General features: G+C 34.9%; 1 protein-coding gene across 1 annotated transcript in view; it reads right to left on the reverse strand.

Moving 5' to 3' along the window:
- Positions 1-18200, reverse strand: part of ATRX (ATRX, chromatin remodeler) — a 235207-nt gene that overhangs the window by 38743 nt on the left and 178264 nt on the right. The window contains exons 22-27 of the mRNA XM_018043618.1: positions 11728-11865; positions 10573-10748; positions 9118-9235; positions 4064-4194; positions 2127-2215; positions 1825-1997 (exon numbers count right to left, since the gene is read on the reverse strand). Of these exons, the coding sequence (XP_017899107.1) occupies positions 1825-1997; positions 2127-2215; positions 4064-4194; positions 9118-9235; positions 10573-10748; positions 11728-11865 (825 nt within the window). The remainder of the gene's footprint in view (positions 1-1824; positions 1998-2126; positions 2216-4063; positions 4195-9117; positions 9236-10572; positions 10749-11727; positions 11866-18200) is intronic.

Here is an 18200-nt window from a genome sequence, read left to right on the forward strand (position 1 = left end):
ACCATGCTGCTGCTAAGTCACTTCAGTCGTGTCCGACTCTGTGCGATCCCATAGACGGCAGCCCACCAGGCTGCCCTGTCCCTGGGATTCTCCAGGCAAGAACACTGGAGTGGGTTGCCATTTCCTTCTCCAATGCATGAAAGTAAAAAGTGAAAGTGAAGTCGCTCAGTCGTTTCTGACTCTTCGCGACCTCATGAACTGCAGCCTGCCATGCTCCTCCCTCCGTCCATGGGATTTTCCAGGCAAGAGTACTGGAGTGGGGTGCCATTGCCTTCTCCATCTCTTAACCATAAGTTACAAGAAAAACTTCAACAAGAGTATTTTAGGAAAAATCATTCCCAGGAACACATAAATTATGAGCTATTTATTTCTAATTATGAGATGAGAGACTAAGGAAAATTTAAGTGAAATGCAGATTAGGAGACCAGAGGAGAAAATAGCAGGAGATTCCCACTACCTTAAACCTTAACCATTCCTTTAAGTATACTTTAAATCTAGCTGGAAGATGAACACTGTTAAGCTATCTTTATGGGATTGCAGGGGACAAAAACAAGAAAAGAGAAACTGCTTTGGTGGTCCAGTAGTTGGGAGTCTACCTCCCAGTGCAGGGGACATGGGTTCAAGCCCTAATCAGGAAACTAGGTTCCTACATGCTGCAGGGCAACTAAGCCTGCACACCACAACTACAGAGCCCAGGTGCCGCAACTAAGACCCAATTTCACCAAAAATAAAAAAATTAACTAAATTTTAAAAATAAGAAGAAAAGAGATTTTGTAATTTAATTTATACTACTCCCCTGGTTTCTCAGAGAAGTAATCCAAGGTCTATTGTTAGGCTGCCATCTGTCTATTCTAAGGAGGTACTGAAGAGAGAAATGTTTATCAGGGATTCACCAAATTTGTTCAGCTGGAGGCCTGTCTGTTCTTAGGATCATTCACTGAACTGGCAGCCACAACTCCCTTCTCTTCAAAGACGGTCTATACTTTGCTCCACGATTCACAAATGCCACATATTTAGAGTTATTTATACTGTTGTGTCTCTAGATATTTTAAATATTCAGCTATCTGTTCCTAGCACTCGAGTTTCTAAACATCTAGTCAGACTGCTCTAGGAGAATGTGCACCCTGACTACTCATCCTTCAAATGTAGAAATGAGTAAAGAGAACTTAAGCCACTGGGAAGTTCAATGGAAGACTTTCACTGAGTTTATACCCATGCACAAGAGAAAGAAAGAGAAAGCGAAGTAGATGACACAACTGTACCTGATACAAGGGAAATCTAAAGTAGACAATAAACACAGATTCTGAAGAATTACAAAGGAATAAGACTAAAACATCAAAACTAGCTTTACTGTATAAAATGAATGACAATCATTGTTTATTACCTGAAATGCTTACAGTTATTTATATGTAGTTAAGTGAAATCACCATGGTGGGTTTAAAATAGGATATATCTAGGTCTGAATCCTCTTCTACCGATCATTATAAAGATATAATAATATTGTGAGGCTGTTCAAGAATTAAGTTAGATAACACATAGAGTAAAAATAATATAGACTTTAGGCATATACGTGTAAATGTTAGCTTTGCTTTTTTCCCTTCTTAAATACCAAAGAGAGCACAATGGTTTGCTTCTACTTCAACATTCATTAAACATTTGTTGCTATTATGTGTATATGATTATCCTAGATGCTTACCAATTGTGGAAAGATATTCCTTTGAGCCCATTGGTGAGGATAATAACTGGAAAGAAGCATGACTTTACAATGACATGATATTTTTAAAATCAGTGTTCCATGATATATGTAAGAATTATTAGACTCACTTTCTTCCAGTTTTAAAGAAACTGAGGGATTGTTTCCTGTTTCATCCACATTTCCTTCACCACCTCCTCGAGATCTTGAATTCCAGACTTTAATCACTTCAACATCATTGTCACTGCCACTTCCACTTGAGCTACTATCTTTTTTTCCCTTTTTCCCCTTTGCTTTTTTCTTTCTAAAAAACAGAACAAATTCAAATGGTTAGGGAAACACAGGAAAAATACAAGTGCCAATTATTAGAGGACAATCAGCAAGTTGGGATTTTAAACATGTCAACACAGGGCACAAAAAGTATTCAATTTACTTTGTATAATCATCAGAGCTTAAACTCATGGAGGTTTCATCGGAATCTGAAGCTATAAATTCATCCATACTGTCTTCATCAAAATATCCCTAGGAAAAAAAATGAACAGTTTAAGAATTTATTTCAATTTAAACTGGAAATCATAATGATGATGCCTATTTCATTTAAGGATAAGTTCATTGTTATGAGATAAGAAAGAACTGAAGAACTATAATATATTAGAAAAAATAAAGGAAACATCACAATATAACTAATAAATGCAACATGAAGTCTTAGATTGACTCATGAAAAAGAAAAGGGATGTAAATACAAAAACTGATGAAATCCAATTAACCTCTATGTTTAGTTACTAGTACTTATGTGAATTTCTTAATTTTGACTATTTTACTATGGTTATACAAGATGTTAATCTATGACAGAAGAGACAAGAACATACAATTGAAAAAAAAATAGTCTCTTTAATATGTGGTGCCAGGAAAACTGGACAGCTATATGTAAAAATGAAATTTGAACATTCCCTAACACTATACACAAAAATAAACTCAAAACGGATTAAAGACTTAAACGTAAGGCTGGATACTATAAAACCCTTATAGGAAAACATAGGCAGAACACTCTCTGACATAAATCGCAGCAAGACTTACCTCTGAGAGTAATGAAGATAGAAACAAAAATAAACAAATGAGACTTAATTAAAATTTAAAAAGCTTTTGCAAAGCAAAGGAAACCAGAGACAAAAACGAGGTACTATGCCACACTGGTTAGAATGACAATCATCAAAACTCTACAAACAATATATACTAGAGAGGGTGTGGAGAAAGGGGAACCCTTTATACTGTTGGTGTGTGTGTGCTAAGTCACTCAATCGTGTCTGACTCTTTGTGACCTCATGGATTGTAGCCCGCCAGGTTTCTCTGTCCATGGGAATTCTCCAGGCAAGAAAACTGGAGTGGGTGGCCAGGCCCTCCTCCAAGGGATCTTCCCAACCCAGGGATCTAACCCAGGTCTCCCACATTGCAGGTGGATTCTTTACCGTCTGAGCCACCAGGGAAGCCTTGTTAGTGGGAATGTAAACTGGAATAGCCAGTATGGAGAACAGTACGGAGGTTCCTTAAAAAACTAAAAGTAGAGTTGCCACATGATCTAGCAACCCCAGTCCTGGGAATATACCTGGGAAAAAACTGTAATTCAACAAGTGTACAATAGTCAGAACATGGAAGCAACCTAAATGGCCACTGACAGAGAAATGGATAAAGAATATGTGGTGTATATATATATATATATATATATATATATATATATACACTATGGATATTATTCAGCCATAAAAAAATGAAATGATGCCATTTGCAGCAACATGGATGGATCTAGAGATTATCATTCTGAGTGAAGTCAAACAGAGAAGGACAAATATTGTATGATATTGCTTATATGTGGAATCTAAAAAAAGGGTACAAGTGAACTTATTTAAGCAACAGAAATAGAATCACAGGTGTAGAAAACAATCTTATTGTTACCATCGGGAAGGGAATAGGGGATTGGAATTGACATATACACAATACCATAATAAAGACCTACTGTATAGCAGAAGGAACTCTACTCAATACTCAGTAATGATCTATATGGGAAGAGAATCTAAAACAGAGTGGATATACGTACAACTGATTCACTTTGCTATACAACAGAAAGTAACACAACACTGTAAATCAACTATATGCCACTAAAAATTTTTAAAAAGATTAACATTTAACACTCCTTCCATAATCACAATTCATTTAAACACTGAGTAATTAACTAGAAATAAAATAGGCTGAAGTACTGTACCACAAAGAAAAAGAAATCTGAATATACAGTAAGTCTATATAGATCAACCTTTTTCCAAAGTTATTCTACTTACTACAGACACCTTTTGATCAATTTTAGGTTAGTTAATTTACCTTATTTTCTTTACTAATGTAGTCCAGCTGCAAACACCATGGGTGAGTCCAGATTCTACTTAACATTTGAAAATCTTGGAAAAGTTTTGCACCGGCCTTTCCTCTTCCGCCTTCACTGCTATTACCTACACCTGATCAAAAGAAAAAAAAAAAAAAGAGCTAACGTTAAGACATAAGAATTCTCTAGTTCAACTGAGGTGTTTCTGTATTAGGACCTTAGCTTGATCTGTGCATCAGAATACTCTGGCCCTGTAGAGAAGCTAATAGGCCCTCACTTTTAGACTATTTCAAAACACATAAACAGGACTGCAAAAGAAATCTAACATACAGAAATCATCAAAATGCTACAAAAAAACACTTGTGGTATAATGATATGCAACCTTATTAATACACTAAATAACAAAATATAGTAGTAACTTTAACAATGGCCTGAAATTTTGAAGTACTGATAAAGGTAAATAAGTTTGAGATATCAGTAACAACAATAATATGTAGAAATATTTCTTATTTCTATTGGTAACAAAGTCACAGCTATCACTAATACTACTATGGTTTAATTACTGGAAAAATGCCATATTTTTGATAAAGGTTAGTGAAAATAGGCAGTATTTTCTTATTCAGGTCCTAGATTCTATCCATGTGCTCTATATTACAAATTCCTGCTTTAGATAAAGCCACTCTCTGTATGCAGTACTTAAGCAAAACTCTTATGTCAAAAACCCAGCATTTATAAAAAGTGTTTTTCAAGTTAAAAAAATTATTTATTTTGCCCAGGGAAACTTCAACAATATATTTTTTATATGAAAATGAAGTAAAAACAAAATGAATGCACATTTCATTAAGATGACAAAATTATCAAGGGGGTAAAACACAAAAGAACAAAGTTGATCTTTTAAAAGAACAGTATTTAAACAATAACATTTTTCTGTCCACACATGAGGGACAAGATGTATATTCAGTAATGATATGAAATATGAATAAAAAAGCATAAAAATCCAGTACTCGCTATTTTGCCTGATTAGAGGTATTGCCACTGTGTATGATAGAAATCATTGCTGTGAAAATGAGGCATCTAATTTCTTGATAGCATTCCCTTATAATCCTTTTATTTCTACAAAGACATAAATGAGTCTTCTTTTCACCTGAACACTTAAAGAGGCTAAGGTATGCCTATATCTTGTTCTGGTTTTGATTTACATTTCCCTGATGGCTAATCATATTGAGCAACATTTAGAGAGGTGATTCTCAGGCAGAGGGTACATCAGAATCACCCAGAGGAATTATAAAAATGCAGCTGCCTAAGCCCTACTCTAGAACCATTGAATCAACCTGTAAGATAACAGGAGTTTATTGTTTTCTATTTATAAGAGTACAACTCAGTGGCATTAAGTATAATCAAAATGTTGTACAACCATCAGCACATTCCATTTCTAAAACTTTTTCCATCATTGTTAACAGAAACTCTGTACCCGTTAAATGAATCTGATTCTTCTAGTCAATTCTAAATGTAATCACACAGTATTTGTCCTTTTGTTTCCGACTTATTTTACTTAACATGATGTCTCCAAGTACCATTCACGTCAGAATTTCTTTAAAAGATTGTAATATTCCATTGTTTGCATATATCATATTTTGTTAATCTGTTCATTATTTGATGGACACATTGACTGCTTCCATGTTTTTGGCTATAATGCAGCTATATAAACATGAATTGGTAAGTATCTGTTTTGAATTCTTGCTTACAATTATTTTGAAAGTAGAATTTTACCTAGAAGTACAATTGCTGTATCACATGGTAATTCTCTGCTTAACCCTTTGAGGAACTACCACACTTCTGTCACAGCAGCTACACAAGTGTTCTAATTCCTCCATATCACTTCCAACACTTATTATCTTTCTTTATCTGAGAGTCATCCTATTGGGTGTGATGTGATATCTCTTGGTTTTATTTGTATTTCTTGAATAACTAGTGATAATGTAGAGCATCTTTTAATGTGCTTATCAGTCACTTGTATATCTTTTTTGGAAAAATGTCTATTGAAAACCCCTAAGTCCATTTTTTAATTTTGTTGTTTTTTTGTTGTTGTTAGGTTGTAAGGGGCTCCCCAGGTGGCGCTAGTGGCAAAGAACCCGCCTGCTAATGCAGAAGACATAAGAAACACAGGTTGGATCCCTAGGACCGGAAGATCCCCTGGAGGAGGGCAAGGCAACCCACTTGCCTGGAGAATCCCATGGACAGAGGAGCCTGGCAGGCTACAGTGTACAGGGTTGCAAAGAGTCAGACATGACTGAAGCAAATGACCACATGCACACACAGAAGTTGTAAGAGTTCTTTTTATGTTCTGGATATTAATCCCTTTTAGGAAAATGACTTACAAATATTTTCTTCCATTCTGTAGACTGTTTTTGTATGTGCTCCATTTCTGCATGCCTAAGACAATGTATGGATTTTAATAGTGATTTAAGCTAAAAATCAGGCTGTTTTAAAACTAAGTATTCACACTTATAAAACCTAAAGTGTCTACTGAAAGCAGAGGCTTACATGTAAATTGAAACTTCTGATGGAAAGTCAAGTTTTAGCTCCTCGGTTGTGTCTGACTCTTTGTGACACCATGGACTGTAGCCCACCAGGTTTCTCTCCATGGAATTCTCCAGGTAAGAATACTGGAGTGGGTTGTCATGCCCTCCTCCAGGGGAAATTCCTGATCTAAGAATCAAACCTGCATCTCTTGCACTGCAGGCAGATTCTTCACTGTCTGAGCCACCAGAGAATTTGATGGTAAAAAGGAAGGAAAAGAACTGTATTTTTTAGAGAATGAAGGAAAATTAAGATGATACTAATTTTCTTGAAATTCATTAAATTTAGTCTCTTATGACTTTAATTCTACAAATATTAAATATATGATAAATTATTACTACTAAAATTACCATCAAATTGTTGCTAGCATTAAAAGAAAAATTTATATGAACTTCTTAAAGCTAAGTTGAATATAAAAAGAGTCAAAGAAACAAAAGTATTTTTGGACTATGTAATCAATAAAGTATCAAAGATTTTAACTGCAAGTGAGAAAGGTGACATTTTGGGAGAAACACTTTGATGGTTTCTAGTGAGAATCAAGATAAAGCAGCTTTTAATATAATCCATTTGGCCTTTTATGAGAGTTTTTTTCAAGGGGTTATTAACTCAGGTTATTCTACTTTAAGGAAAATAAAACATCACATTTAGTAAGGGGGAAATTCCAAGACATTCTCATGACTGAAAGATTCATGGCACCAGATAAATTAACAACCATACCTTTCTTAGTTAAGAAGCTATAGCAGTTAGTACTTTAGATATCTACTATCAATTAAAGTCATAAAAAATGAGACCCCCTTAAATCTTAAAATTGCACTGCTCTTAGAAAGAATGTTTTAATATCTATACATGAGCTATATTAACATTTTGCTGTTGGTTATTAAACACAACTGATTCTTTAATATTTTTAAACAGTATGTTCCCCATAATGAAACAAAATTTTAAATATTTTGGAGAAAATATTAAGTGACCAAATTTAGCACCTTTTATTATTCAGAGATTAATGAAAGACAGGTCTCAACATCCCTCTCTTTCTCACTGGAATGACTATATTTAGTTAATGATGTCTGTACTTGTCATTCAAGTCCACATGGTACAATAAATCTAATAGCTTATGATTAATACACAAATGAAAATGTGTGACTTAATAGAAATGATCTCCTTTCAAAAGTCAGTCAGAAAATTGTTTTAAAAATAAAGCAAAAAAATCTCTATAAAATACAAACATTCGAAACCTGTTTTCCCCAAAGTAGAAGAACTGTTCAGGACCATCATCATTATTCTATTTTCTAAAATAGAAACTATCTGTCACAAAGAGTGTTATTTTAACTACTAATATGAAGCATCACTATAATGTGTGTGTATAAATCTCCACTCTCTATTTTTTTTTGATCACTTGTATTGAAAATAGCTGAAGAGCACCTTCTAACCTATAGCCCCTAAATAAATCTGGCACATCCACTGGGGAAAGGTACCAGAATAAAGTGACCAACAAGTAAAAAATTTCACTCCAGACCAAACAGAAACTAACGTTTTGCTCTGTGAATGGTGACAACCTTGGACAAACACACATACAAACACCTGAATTTATTGATGATGAAACAGTATCTATCTGCTACATGTTTTTAAAGCACATAGAGTGACTTTCCTAATAGACCAGTGGTTAAGATCTGCCTTCAATGCAGGGGACACGGGTTCAATCCCTGGTCCAGGAACTAAGATCCCACATGCTGTGGGGCAACTCAGCCCACATGCCACAACTAGAGAAAAGCCAGCATGCTGCAACTACACAGCCCACATACTCTGGAACTCACATGCCACAAGTAAAGAGAAGCCTGTGTGCTGCAACAAAAGATATTACATGCCGCAGCTAAGATCCAATATAGTCAAAGATAAGCTTAAATAACAACAATTTTAAAAAAGCATATGAAAAAGAGTATAAGTTCCTCATAATGTAATCACTCAGAAAATAACCTGTTATTAACATATTTGTGTATTTTAGGCATTTCTGTGTATTTTTATTGTAACACTGGGACATAATATATGCCCTGCTTTGTATTTTGCCCTTTTTTCCCTTCAACATTTGTCAATTTGATACCTAAAAGGCAATTTCATTAGTCTGACTTATAGGTTTTTTATTAATGTGGTCAGATATTTTTTAATAATACAATGGAATTTTCTGTATCTTCTTTTATGGATTTAGTAAAATATATATTTTATGAAATAAAAGCTCTTTACAAATTGAGGCATTATTGATATATTCTATATATTTTCTCACTAATTTGTTCCTTAATTTTATTTTGAGAATATTAGCTTTTTAATTAGAAATATTTTTTGTTTTTATAATATAAACATACCATTTTATACAAATCCAAAATTGCAAAAGAACAACTGATGTGGTAAAATTACCATGATAGCATTCTTCAGAAAAGGAATGTCTTAAGAAAGAAAAAAACAATAAACTAAGTCTATTTGTTACCTGTTAAGTGATCTAAGTAGTATTGATAGAGTTTGCACTGAATAGGAGTCATTCTCACAGCTAAAACATACTCATGCTTTGGAGGCAAAAACTTTGTTAATGCTGTATAATCTTTCCTCTGTAATTAATAATAAACAGAATGAAAATTAGTTAAATATATGACAGGAATTAACTGCTCTAAGAATCATCACTGCTTGCAACTAAAAAGTGCACACAAATAAAAGGTACCAGACATATAAGAAAACATTTACTTAAATATATTTACCCTCTTTAATCACACAATGATCCCATTTAATTGTAGTTAATGTATTTCATGTGACTACATAGTATGACTCACTGGTAAAAAGATACTGCAACACACCAGGCAGGTTTTAAATTGAAGTGGCCATACTACCAAGTGAGCAATTTAGGTTTTCAAATGGTCTCCTCTATATAGAAAAAAAGAAAAGAAAAAAAAGGTGGGGAGGGGATACAGTAGGTAGTGCTAGCAAAAAGAATTGCTTTAATCATACAGTAAAACGGATGAATCAAAGTCCAATGTAGTCTGGGTTATCCTTTGGGTAAAGTGTGTCAACATGCCAGAGGATAACATATAACATCAGGGGGAATGTTTGTCCAATTGAGAAAACAAGCCATGTATAGGCATTCTTAATATAGGAACAGGAAAGAAAGAACACTAATGTGATAGATACAAATGACTACCTAAATCAGAAAAATGCCACCTAGGTAGTAGCAGTAATACAGAAATAAGAGTACCTGCTAGTAAGTACCTGTGGGTAACCTAAACAAACAGAAAGACTTTACCTTATATAACGGTAGTACAGTCAGTCAAAAGGACAGCCTATCTCATCTGTTATATACATTAATAGCTGGTGTCTTAAGAAAAATAAAGAACTGAGATCTATTAACTGCTTGCTTAGTCTCTAAATACTTACCTCCTCATTAACAATGGTTTACTGAAGATCTATGCGGAAAGAACACTATTAGTCCATTAAAGTTATTGTATGTACTTGGAATTAATAAAACTGTTTCTTCAGGATTACTTCTTTCATAATTCATAAGTGCCTTTCTTATAACCATTTCAAACAAATGAGGTTTGGAATACTATACTATAAATTCTGGTGAGCACAGAAATTTCCTAATCATAATAGCTGTGGTCCTTTTACATATCCCCTATCTTGAGGATGAGGAAAATCTAAACATTAACATATAACCATATCAAGCTATACATCCAGAAAATGAATTAATTAAGTATTTTCTAAACTTCTCAATGCAAATTTTTAAAAGTTCAATACTAAATGAACTTTGGAAAAGAGTGCAAGAAGATTTAACTGTAAAACTACTGAAAGAAGGAGACAGAAAACACAAAATAATTCACGTTAAAATTCAGAAAACATTTTAAGATTACAATATAAAAAAGTAACAATATATTATTACTGTGGAATGTACTTGTACCTGAACACATCCAGCTAACATTTCATAGAGAATGTGAGCTCGTTTTTTCATTACTCTGACATCTACCATGGTAGAATCTGCACACTGACCATTTTGGATTGGATTTATAAACCGATTCCTGAATTCCTTAATGGATCCAAGCAAATTTTCTTTGATAAAGTTAACCATGCAATGATCTAAGAAAGAAGATATTAGTGCATTAACAACAGTAACAGCTAAAAGAACTGAGAAAAATTCTCTGACATAAAGCTCATGTCAAAAATGCATGCCATGGCAGCATTAGAATCAAGATACAAAGAAAGAACACCAAACTGAGTGTAGACTAAACACTGGTTTATCAGTCTCATCTAGAACTGGATTACCTAAACCAGATGAGAAATTCAAATAAAACTCAATCCAAAATTCTAGACTGTTTAGGAAAAACACCTAGAACATTTTATTCTAACTCACTAGTCTTTATAATACATATTGAGTACACAACAACTGCTCTGCAATTCTACCCATGACTTTATGATCAGCAAGGGTATCATGTGAAAACAACATAGATACTGAACCAAAATAATAAAATCAATTAATAAGCAACTAGATCAAATTTTGAATTAACTAATTTTAGTTCAAGAAGTCCTAAATAGTTGCCCTATGCTATATAGGACCACAATGTGAAACAGGGCAACATTCTATAAATGGGGAAAGAAAAAAGGGGAAATTGGAACAGACAAAACTAAAGATAAAATATAGACATATAGTATAGATAAATATAAAGAAAGATAAAGTGAAACAGTAACCAGTATTACAAATAATAAAACAGAAAACAGAAACTATAAAAATAGTAAGAGAATGGAAATAACATAAAAATAACAAAAAACTATTAGAACAGATTACAATGGGATATTTCAATTTGTTACTTGCTGCGTAACTCATGTTCCCTCTTTAGTGTCACCACACACATATGAAAATGAGGGAAACTCACAAGTCACTTCTTTGGGTTCTCATCATTTATCCTCAGCCTCAGCAAACTATATCCTGACATCAATTCAACACAACTTTCCTCCAATCTCCACCTTCCTAAAACTTTCATTTAGCACAGCATTTCTTTCCAAGTTCCTAACAGTAACTCCTCCAAAACTGGATACATTCTTTTACACATTGACTCACACTCAATTAGGTTATTTTGAAGTGGTGTTCCTGTTAAAATAATTCTCCTCCTTGATCGTATAGAATTCATAGCTTTTGAAACAGCAGATGCTTCATTTTTTAGAATATGGCCTTCATCACAAACAACAAAGTCAGGTCCTAGAAAAACAACATTTAATACATAATAAAATTAAAAGAAAAATCGATTTAGGTAAAGTTACCCACTTTTCAGTGCTGCTCTTATGGAAAGATGCTGTGGAAACAACATCCTGATAAGAACAGTTATATTTTATCTGTTGCTGTATTTAGTTAATGCGGTACTAACAGTATTAATCTTATTAAAGTGCTATTATGATGGTACTTAAGGGCCTCTGAATAAGAGCACAATATAAGTTAAAACTACCACTTGAGACGAAGAGTAACTTATATATACGAGAAAAGACAAATTACTAAAGCTACATTTAAAGAAACACTATAGAAATCACAACAGACCAAGTAGTAAAGTACTTCCCATTTGACTTACTTCACGTAACTGGTAGTCACTGCTGGGAAAAAATTTAACTGATAAAGGACAGCTAAACTGACTGTTACATGGGTATGGAGGTAGGAAGAAAAACATGGTCCAAGCTACAGATCTCATACCAGAGAGTGGCTCTTTCAAAAGAAATACATATGATTTGTTCTATAAAAATAACCATATGCACTCTTGGGTAAAGTATCCTATAAACACAAATTGCTTGCAGGTTAATATCACAGCCTTGATGTACTCCTTTTCCTATTTGGAACCAGTCTGTTGTTCCATGTCCAGTTCTAACTGTTGCTCCATGACCTGCATACAGGTTTCTCAAGAGGTAGGTCACGTAGTCTGGTATTCCCGTCTCTTTCAAAATTTTCCACAGTTTATTCTGATAAACACAGTCAAAGGTTTTGGTATAGTCAATAAAGCAGAAATAGGTGTTTTTCTGGAACTCTCTAGCTTTTTCAATGATCCAGTGGATGTTGGCAATTTCATCTCTGGTTCCTCTGCCTTTTCTAAAACCAGCTTGAACATATGGAAGTTCACAGTTCATGTATTCCTGAAGCCTGGCTTGGAGAATTTTAAGCATTACTTTACTAGCGTGTGAGATGAGTGCAATTATGTGGTACTTTGAGCATTCTTTGGCATTGCCTTTCTTTGGGATTGGAATGAAAACTGACCTATTCCAGTCCTGTGGCCACTGCTGAGTTTTCCAAATTTGTTGACATTTTTTCACAGCGTCATCTTTCAGGATTTGAAATAGCTCAACTGGAATTCCATTACCTTCCACTACCTTTGTTCATAGTGATGCTTCCTAAGGCCCACTTGACTTCCCATTTCAGGATGTCTGGCTATAGGTGAGTCATCACACCATCCTGATTATCTGGGTCGTGAAGATCTTTTTTGTGTATTCTTGCCACCTCTTCTTAATATCTTCTGCTTCTGTTATACCATTTCTGTCCTTTATCGAGCCCATCTTTGCATGAAATGTTCCCTTGGTATCTCTAATTTTCTTGAAGAGATCTCTAGTCTTTCCCATTCTGTTGTTTCCCTCTATTTCTTTGTACTGATCACTGAAGAAGGCTTTCTTATCTCTCCTTGCTATTCTTTGGAACTCTGCATTCAAGTGGGTATATCTTTCCTTTTCTCCTTTGTTTTTCACTTCCTTTCTTTTCACAGCTATTTGTAAGGCCTCCTCAGACAGCCGTTTTGCTTTTTTACATTTCTTTTCCTTGGGGATGGTCTTGATTCCTATCTCCTATACAATGTCATGTACCTCCATCCATACTTCATCAGGTACTCTGTTTATCAGATCTAGTCCCTTAAATCTATTTCTCACTTCCACTATATAGTCATAAGGGATTGATTTAGATCATACTCAATGGTCTAGTGGTTTTCTCCACTTTCTTCAATTTCAGTCTGAATTTGGCAGTAAGTTCCTGATCCGAGCCACAGTCAGCTCCCATTCTTGTTTTTGCTGACTGTATAGAGCTTCTCCATCATTGGCTAAAAAGAATATAATCAATATGATTTCTTTGTTGACCATCTGGGACTGTTCACGTGTAGAGTCTTCTCTTGTGTTGTTGGAAGAGGGTGTGTGCTATGACCAGTGTGTTCTCTTGGCAGAACTCTATTAGCCTTTGCCCTGCTACATTCTGTACTCCAAGGTAAAATTTGCCTGTTACTCCAGGTGTTTCTTGACTTCCTACTTTTGCATTCCAGTCCCCTATAATGAAAATGACATATTTTGGGGGTGTTAGTTCTAGAAGGTCCTGTATAGAACTGTTCAATTTCAGCTTTCTTCAGTGTTACTGGTTGGGGCATAGACTTGGATTACCGTGATATTGAATGGTTGCCTTGGAAACAAACAGAGACCATTCTGTCATTTTTGAGATTGCATCCAAGTACTACATTTTGGACTCTTTTGTTGACTATGATGGCTATTCCATTTCTTCAAAGGTATTCCTGCCCATAGTAGTAGACATAATGCTCACCGGAGTTAAATTCACCCATTCCCGTACATCTTAATTCACTGATTTCTAGAATGTTGATGTTCACAATTGCCATCTCCTGTTTGACCACTTCGACTTTGCCTTGATTCATGGACCTGACATTCCAGGTTCCTATGCAATATTGCTCTTTATAGCATCGAACCCTGCTTCCATCACCAGTCCCATTCACAACTGGGTGTTGTTTTTGCTTTGGCTCTATCCCTTCATTCTTTCTAGAGTATTTCTCCACTAATCTCCAGTAGCATATTGGGCAGCTACAGACCTATGGAGTTCATCTTTCCATGTCCTATCTTCTTGCCTTCTCATAAGGAGTACGTCAAGGCTGTATATTGTCACCCTGCTTATTTAACGTCTATGGAGAGTACGTCATGAGAAACACTTGGATGGAGGAAGCACAAGCTGGAACCAAGATTGCTGGGAGAAATATCAATAACCTCCCATATGCAGATGACACCACCCTTATGGCAGAAAGTAAAGAAGAACTAAAGAGCCCTTTGATGAAAGTGCAAAGAGGAGAGTGAAAAAGTTGGCTTAAAGCTCAACATTCAGAAAACTAAGATCATGGCATCTGGTCCCATCACTTCATGGGAAATAGATGGGGAAACAGTGGAAACAATGGCTGACTTTATTTTTCTGGGCTCCAAAATCACTGCAGATGGTGATTGCAGCCATGAAATTAAAAGACGCTTACCCCTTGGAAGGAAAGTTATGACCAACCTAGACAGCATATTAATATAAAAGCAGAGACATTACTTTGCCAACAAAGGTCCATCTAGTGAAGGCTATGGTTTTTCCAGTGGTCATGTATGGATGTGACAGTTGGACTATAAAGAAAGCTGAGTGCCAAAGAATTGATGCTTTTGAACTGTGGTGTTGGAGAAGACTCTTGAGAGTCCCTTGGACTGCAAGAAGATCCAACCAGTCCATCCTAAAGGAGATCAGTCCTGGGTGTTCATTGGAAGGACTGATGTTGAAGCTGAAACTCCAATATTTTGGCCACCTGATGCAAAGAGCTGACTCATTTGAAAAGACTTCGATGTTGGGAAAGATTGAAGGCAGGAAGAAAAGGGGATGACAGAGGATAAGATGGTTCGATGGCATCACCGACTCAATGGACATGGGTTGGGTAAACTCCGGGAGTTGGTGATGGACTGGGAGGCCTGGCATGCTGCAGTTCATGGGGTTGCAAAGAGTTGGACATGACTGAGCGACTGAACTGAACTGAGCTAATATACACATAAATTACTTAAACACTGATTTAAACAACAGCAATTGTCGAATCATCCCCTGTATTTTAGGGATTACAGAAAATGCATCTTTTACATGATTTCAGAAGTAACTCCTTCAGTATGATTGATCAAAAAACACAACTGCTATTCAATGTTCAGATGGCGCTACATGAAGAATAAGAGCTATTTTTAAACTAATCAACTTTTTAAAAATGAAAATAAGTATCTTGCTTTATATGTAAAAACTTATTATTTACTTTGAATCCTAAAAAGTTATCTAAATATAAAAATTATCCTTTATACAAGTGATTAAAATGATTTTTACTACCTAATATTACATGTTCATGAGGGTGTGGTAAAGTAGGTACTCATACATTCTTTGTAGAAGTCTAAGGTAGTATCAACGGGGCTTCCCTGGTGGCTCAGATGGTAAAGAATCTGCCTGCAATGCAGGAGACCTGGGTTCAATCCCTGGGTCAGGAAAATCCCCTGGAGAAGGGAATGGCTACCCACTCCACTATTCTTGCCTGGAGAATTTCATGGACAGAGAAGACTGGTGGGCTATAGTCCATGAGGTTGCAAAGAATTGGACACAACACAGCGACTAACACTTTCACTTTTCACAAGCTGTTAATCAAACACTGTGGAAGACAATTTCATAATATCTACTAAAATATAAAATATGTTGTACCCTTAACCCAAATTTCAGCTTCTGGGAATTTAACCTAAAGATATACTTCCACAAGTATCATAAGATACATGAAATATTCTCTAAAGCATTGTTACGGTAGAAAATTGAAACAACTTAAAAGCTTGGTCAAAGGGGTTAATAAAACTATGCTATGATGGAATGTTGCAGTACTTAAAATTAATGATGTACATTTCTTTGTACTATCCTTCAAAGATATGTCAAATGTGTTGTTACTAAACAAAAGGAAGAGAGTTTCAAAATCTACATTATGATCCCATTTTATTTAAATAACCACCTCAAACAGGGTAATTTTTATCTATGTACACATATATGTAGTGAAGTAGAGGATTAACCTAGCCCCAAAAAAAGTTTAGCTTTTGCCTCCAGCTCTAGGGCAGTAACCTCTAAATTCCAGCAATGTCTAACTAGATAAAAATTTGTTTACCTAGATGGCTTGGGAAACATTAGAGATAGTCTATGCTAACAAGGTGATGGGGCTGAAGGGAGATCAACTCTGGGCATGTAGCATCTTCTCAACTTCTGGAAGGACTAGAAACTAAGATGACCCACATGAGTGGTCAACCATGTCTATGTGACCAAGCCCAAACTTCAGACACCAAGGCTCGGATGAATACGCCTGTTTGGCAATATTCCACATATACTGTCACTATAACACTAGCCTAATCACAAGAAAAACAACAGACACCAGTGAACATCCTACAGGATACTTTAATAACACTCCTCAAGACTGACAAGATAACAGAAAATAAAAGAAAGACTAATAAACTGTCATAGACCAGAGAAGAATGTGGAGACATGACAAACGCTATGTGGTACCCTGGATGGGATCCTGGAACAGAAAGTGGATGGTAATATTAAACTGGTAAAATTCAAATATGGTTTGGAGTCTAGTTACTAATATATCAATTTCTTAGTTTTGACAAATCTACCATGGCAATGTAAGATGAACAATGGGGGATTTGGGTCCAAGATAAATAGGAGCTTTCTTTACTGTCATTTTAACTTGTCTGTAAACAAACAAACAAAAATTTCAAAATAATGCTTTTTTAATGTTACTAAATAGCTTACATAGAAAAACAAACATTACTAATTATGTTATAAGCTTTCATTTCTTTTTATTTCCTCATGATCACATTAAACATCTGAAACTTGTTTTAAACTGTTTCAAGGAAACCTTCTGAAAAATATGCTGCAATACTATTCACTAGCTTATACCTCTCTGACAACAAAACCACCACAGGACTTTTAGACAACTATTTTAGTCATGAGAAAAGGACAAACTTAACATTTATAATGGCAGTTAGTTTGGTACATGTTGATTACATCATTACAAAAAAAAGGCAAAAGAACACAGACTTTCAGTTATAAAATGAATAAGGTCTGAGGATCTAATGTATAAACAACATGGTGATAACAAGGTGACTATAGATGATAACAATGCACTCTATCACTGAAATCTGAAAATGAGTAGAGCATAAATGTCATGACCAAAAAGAAAAAGAAAACTACATGAGATAATGGATGTATAACACAAAGGGGGTTACCCTTTCACAATGTATACATGTATCACATGATTACATTATACATTTTAACTGTTACAATTTTACTTCTCAAATAAACCTCAATAAGCTGAAAAAATAAATTAAAAATAAAATTTAAAAGGGGCAAAGCCACGGATTCTATTCAAATGATTCTATTATTCAAATTCAAATTATTCTATTCAAATCATTCTATTCAAAATAATACTATTATTTTGGCAGTGAAAAATTAGACTTTCTCAACAAACATCTAAAGCCTCAACAGTGTCTTAAAGTAATTAGATATAACAAGACAAAGTTTGAAAAGAAAAAATTATAGAATACAAATAACTAAATATTGATTGGCTCTGGGACAGTACAACTTGCTGCTTTTCCAAGTCACAAATAGGGATTAAATATTTGGATCTTGCATCATGAGGATACTGTCAACACCACTGTAAATATTAACCTTCCACAGTGATGACCATTTAAAAAAAGGAAAAATGC

Source organism: Capra hircus, assembly GCF_001704415.2.
Source record: "Capra hircus breed San Clemente chromosome X unlocalized genomic scaffold, ASM170441v1, whole genome shotgun sequence".
In the NCBI taxonomy this organism is placed as follows: domain Eukaryota; kingdom Metazoa; phylum Chordata; class Mammalia; order Artiodactyla; family Bovidae; genus Capra; species Capra hircus.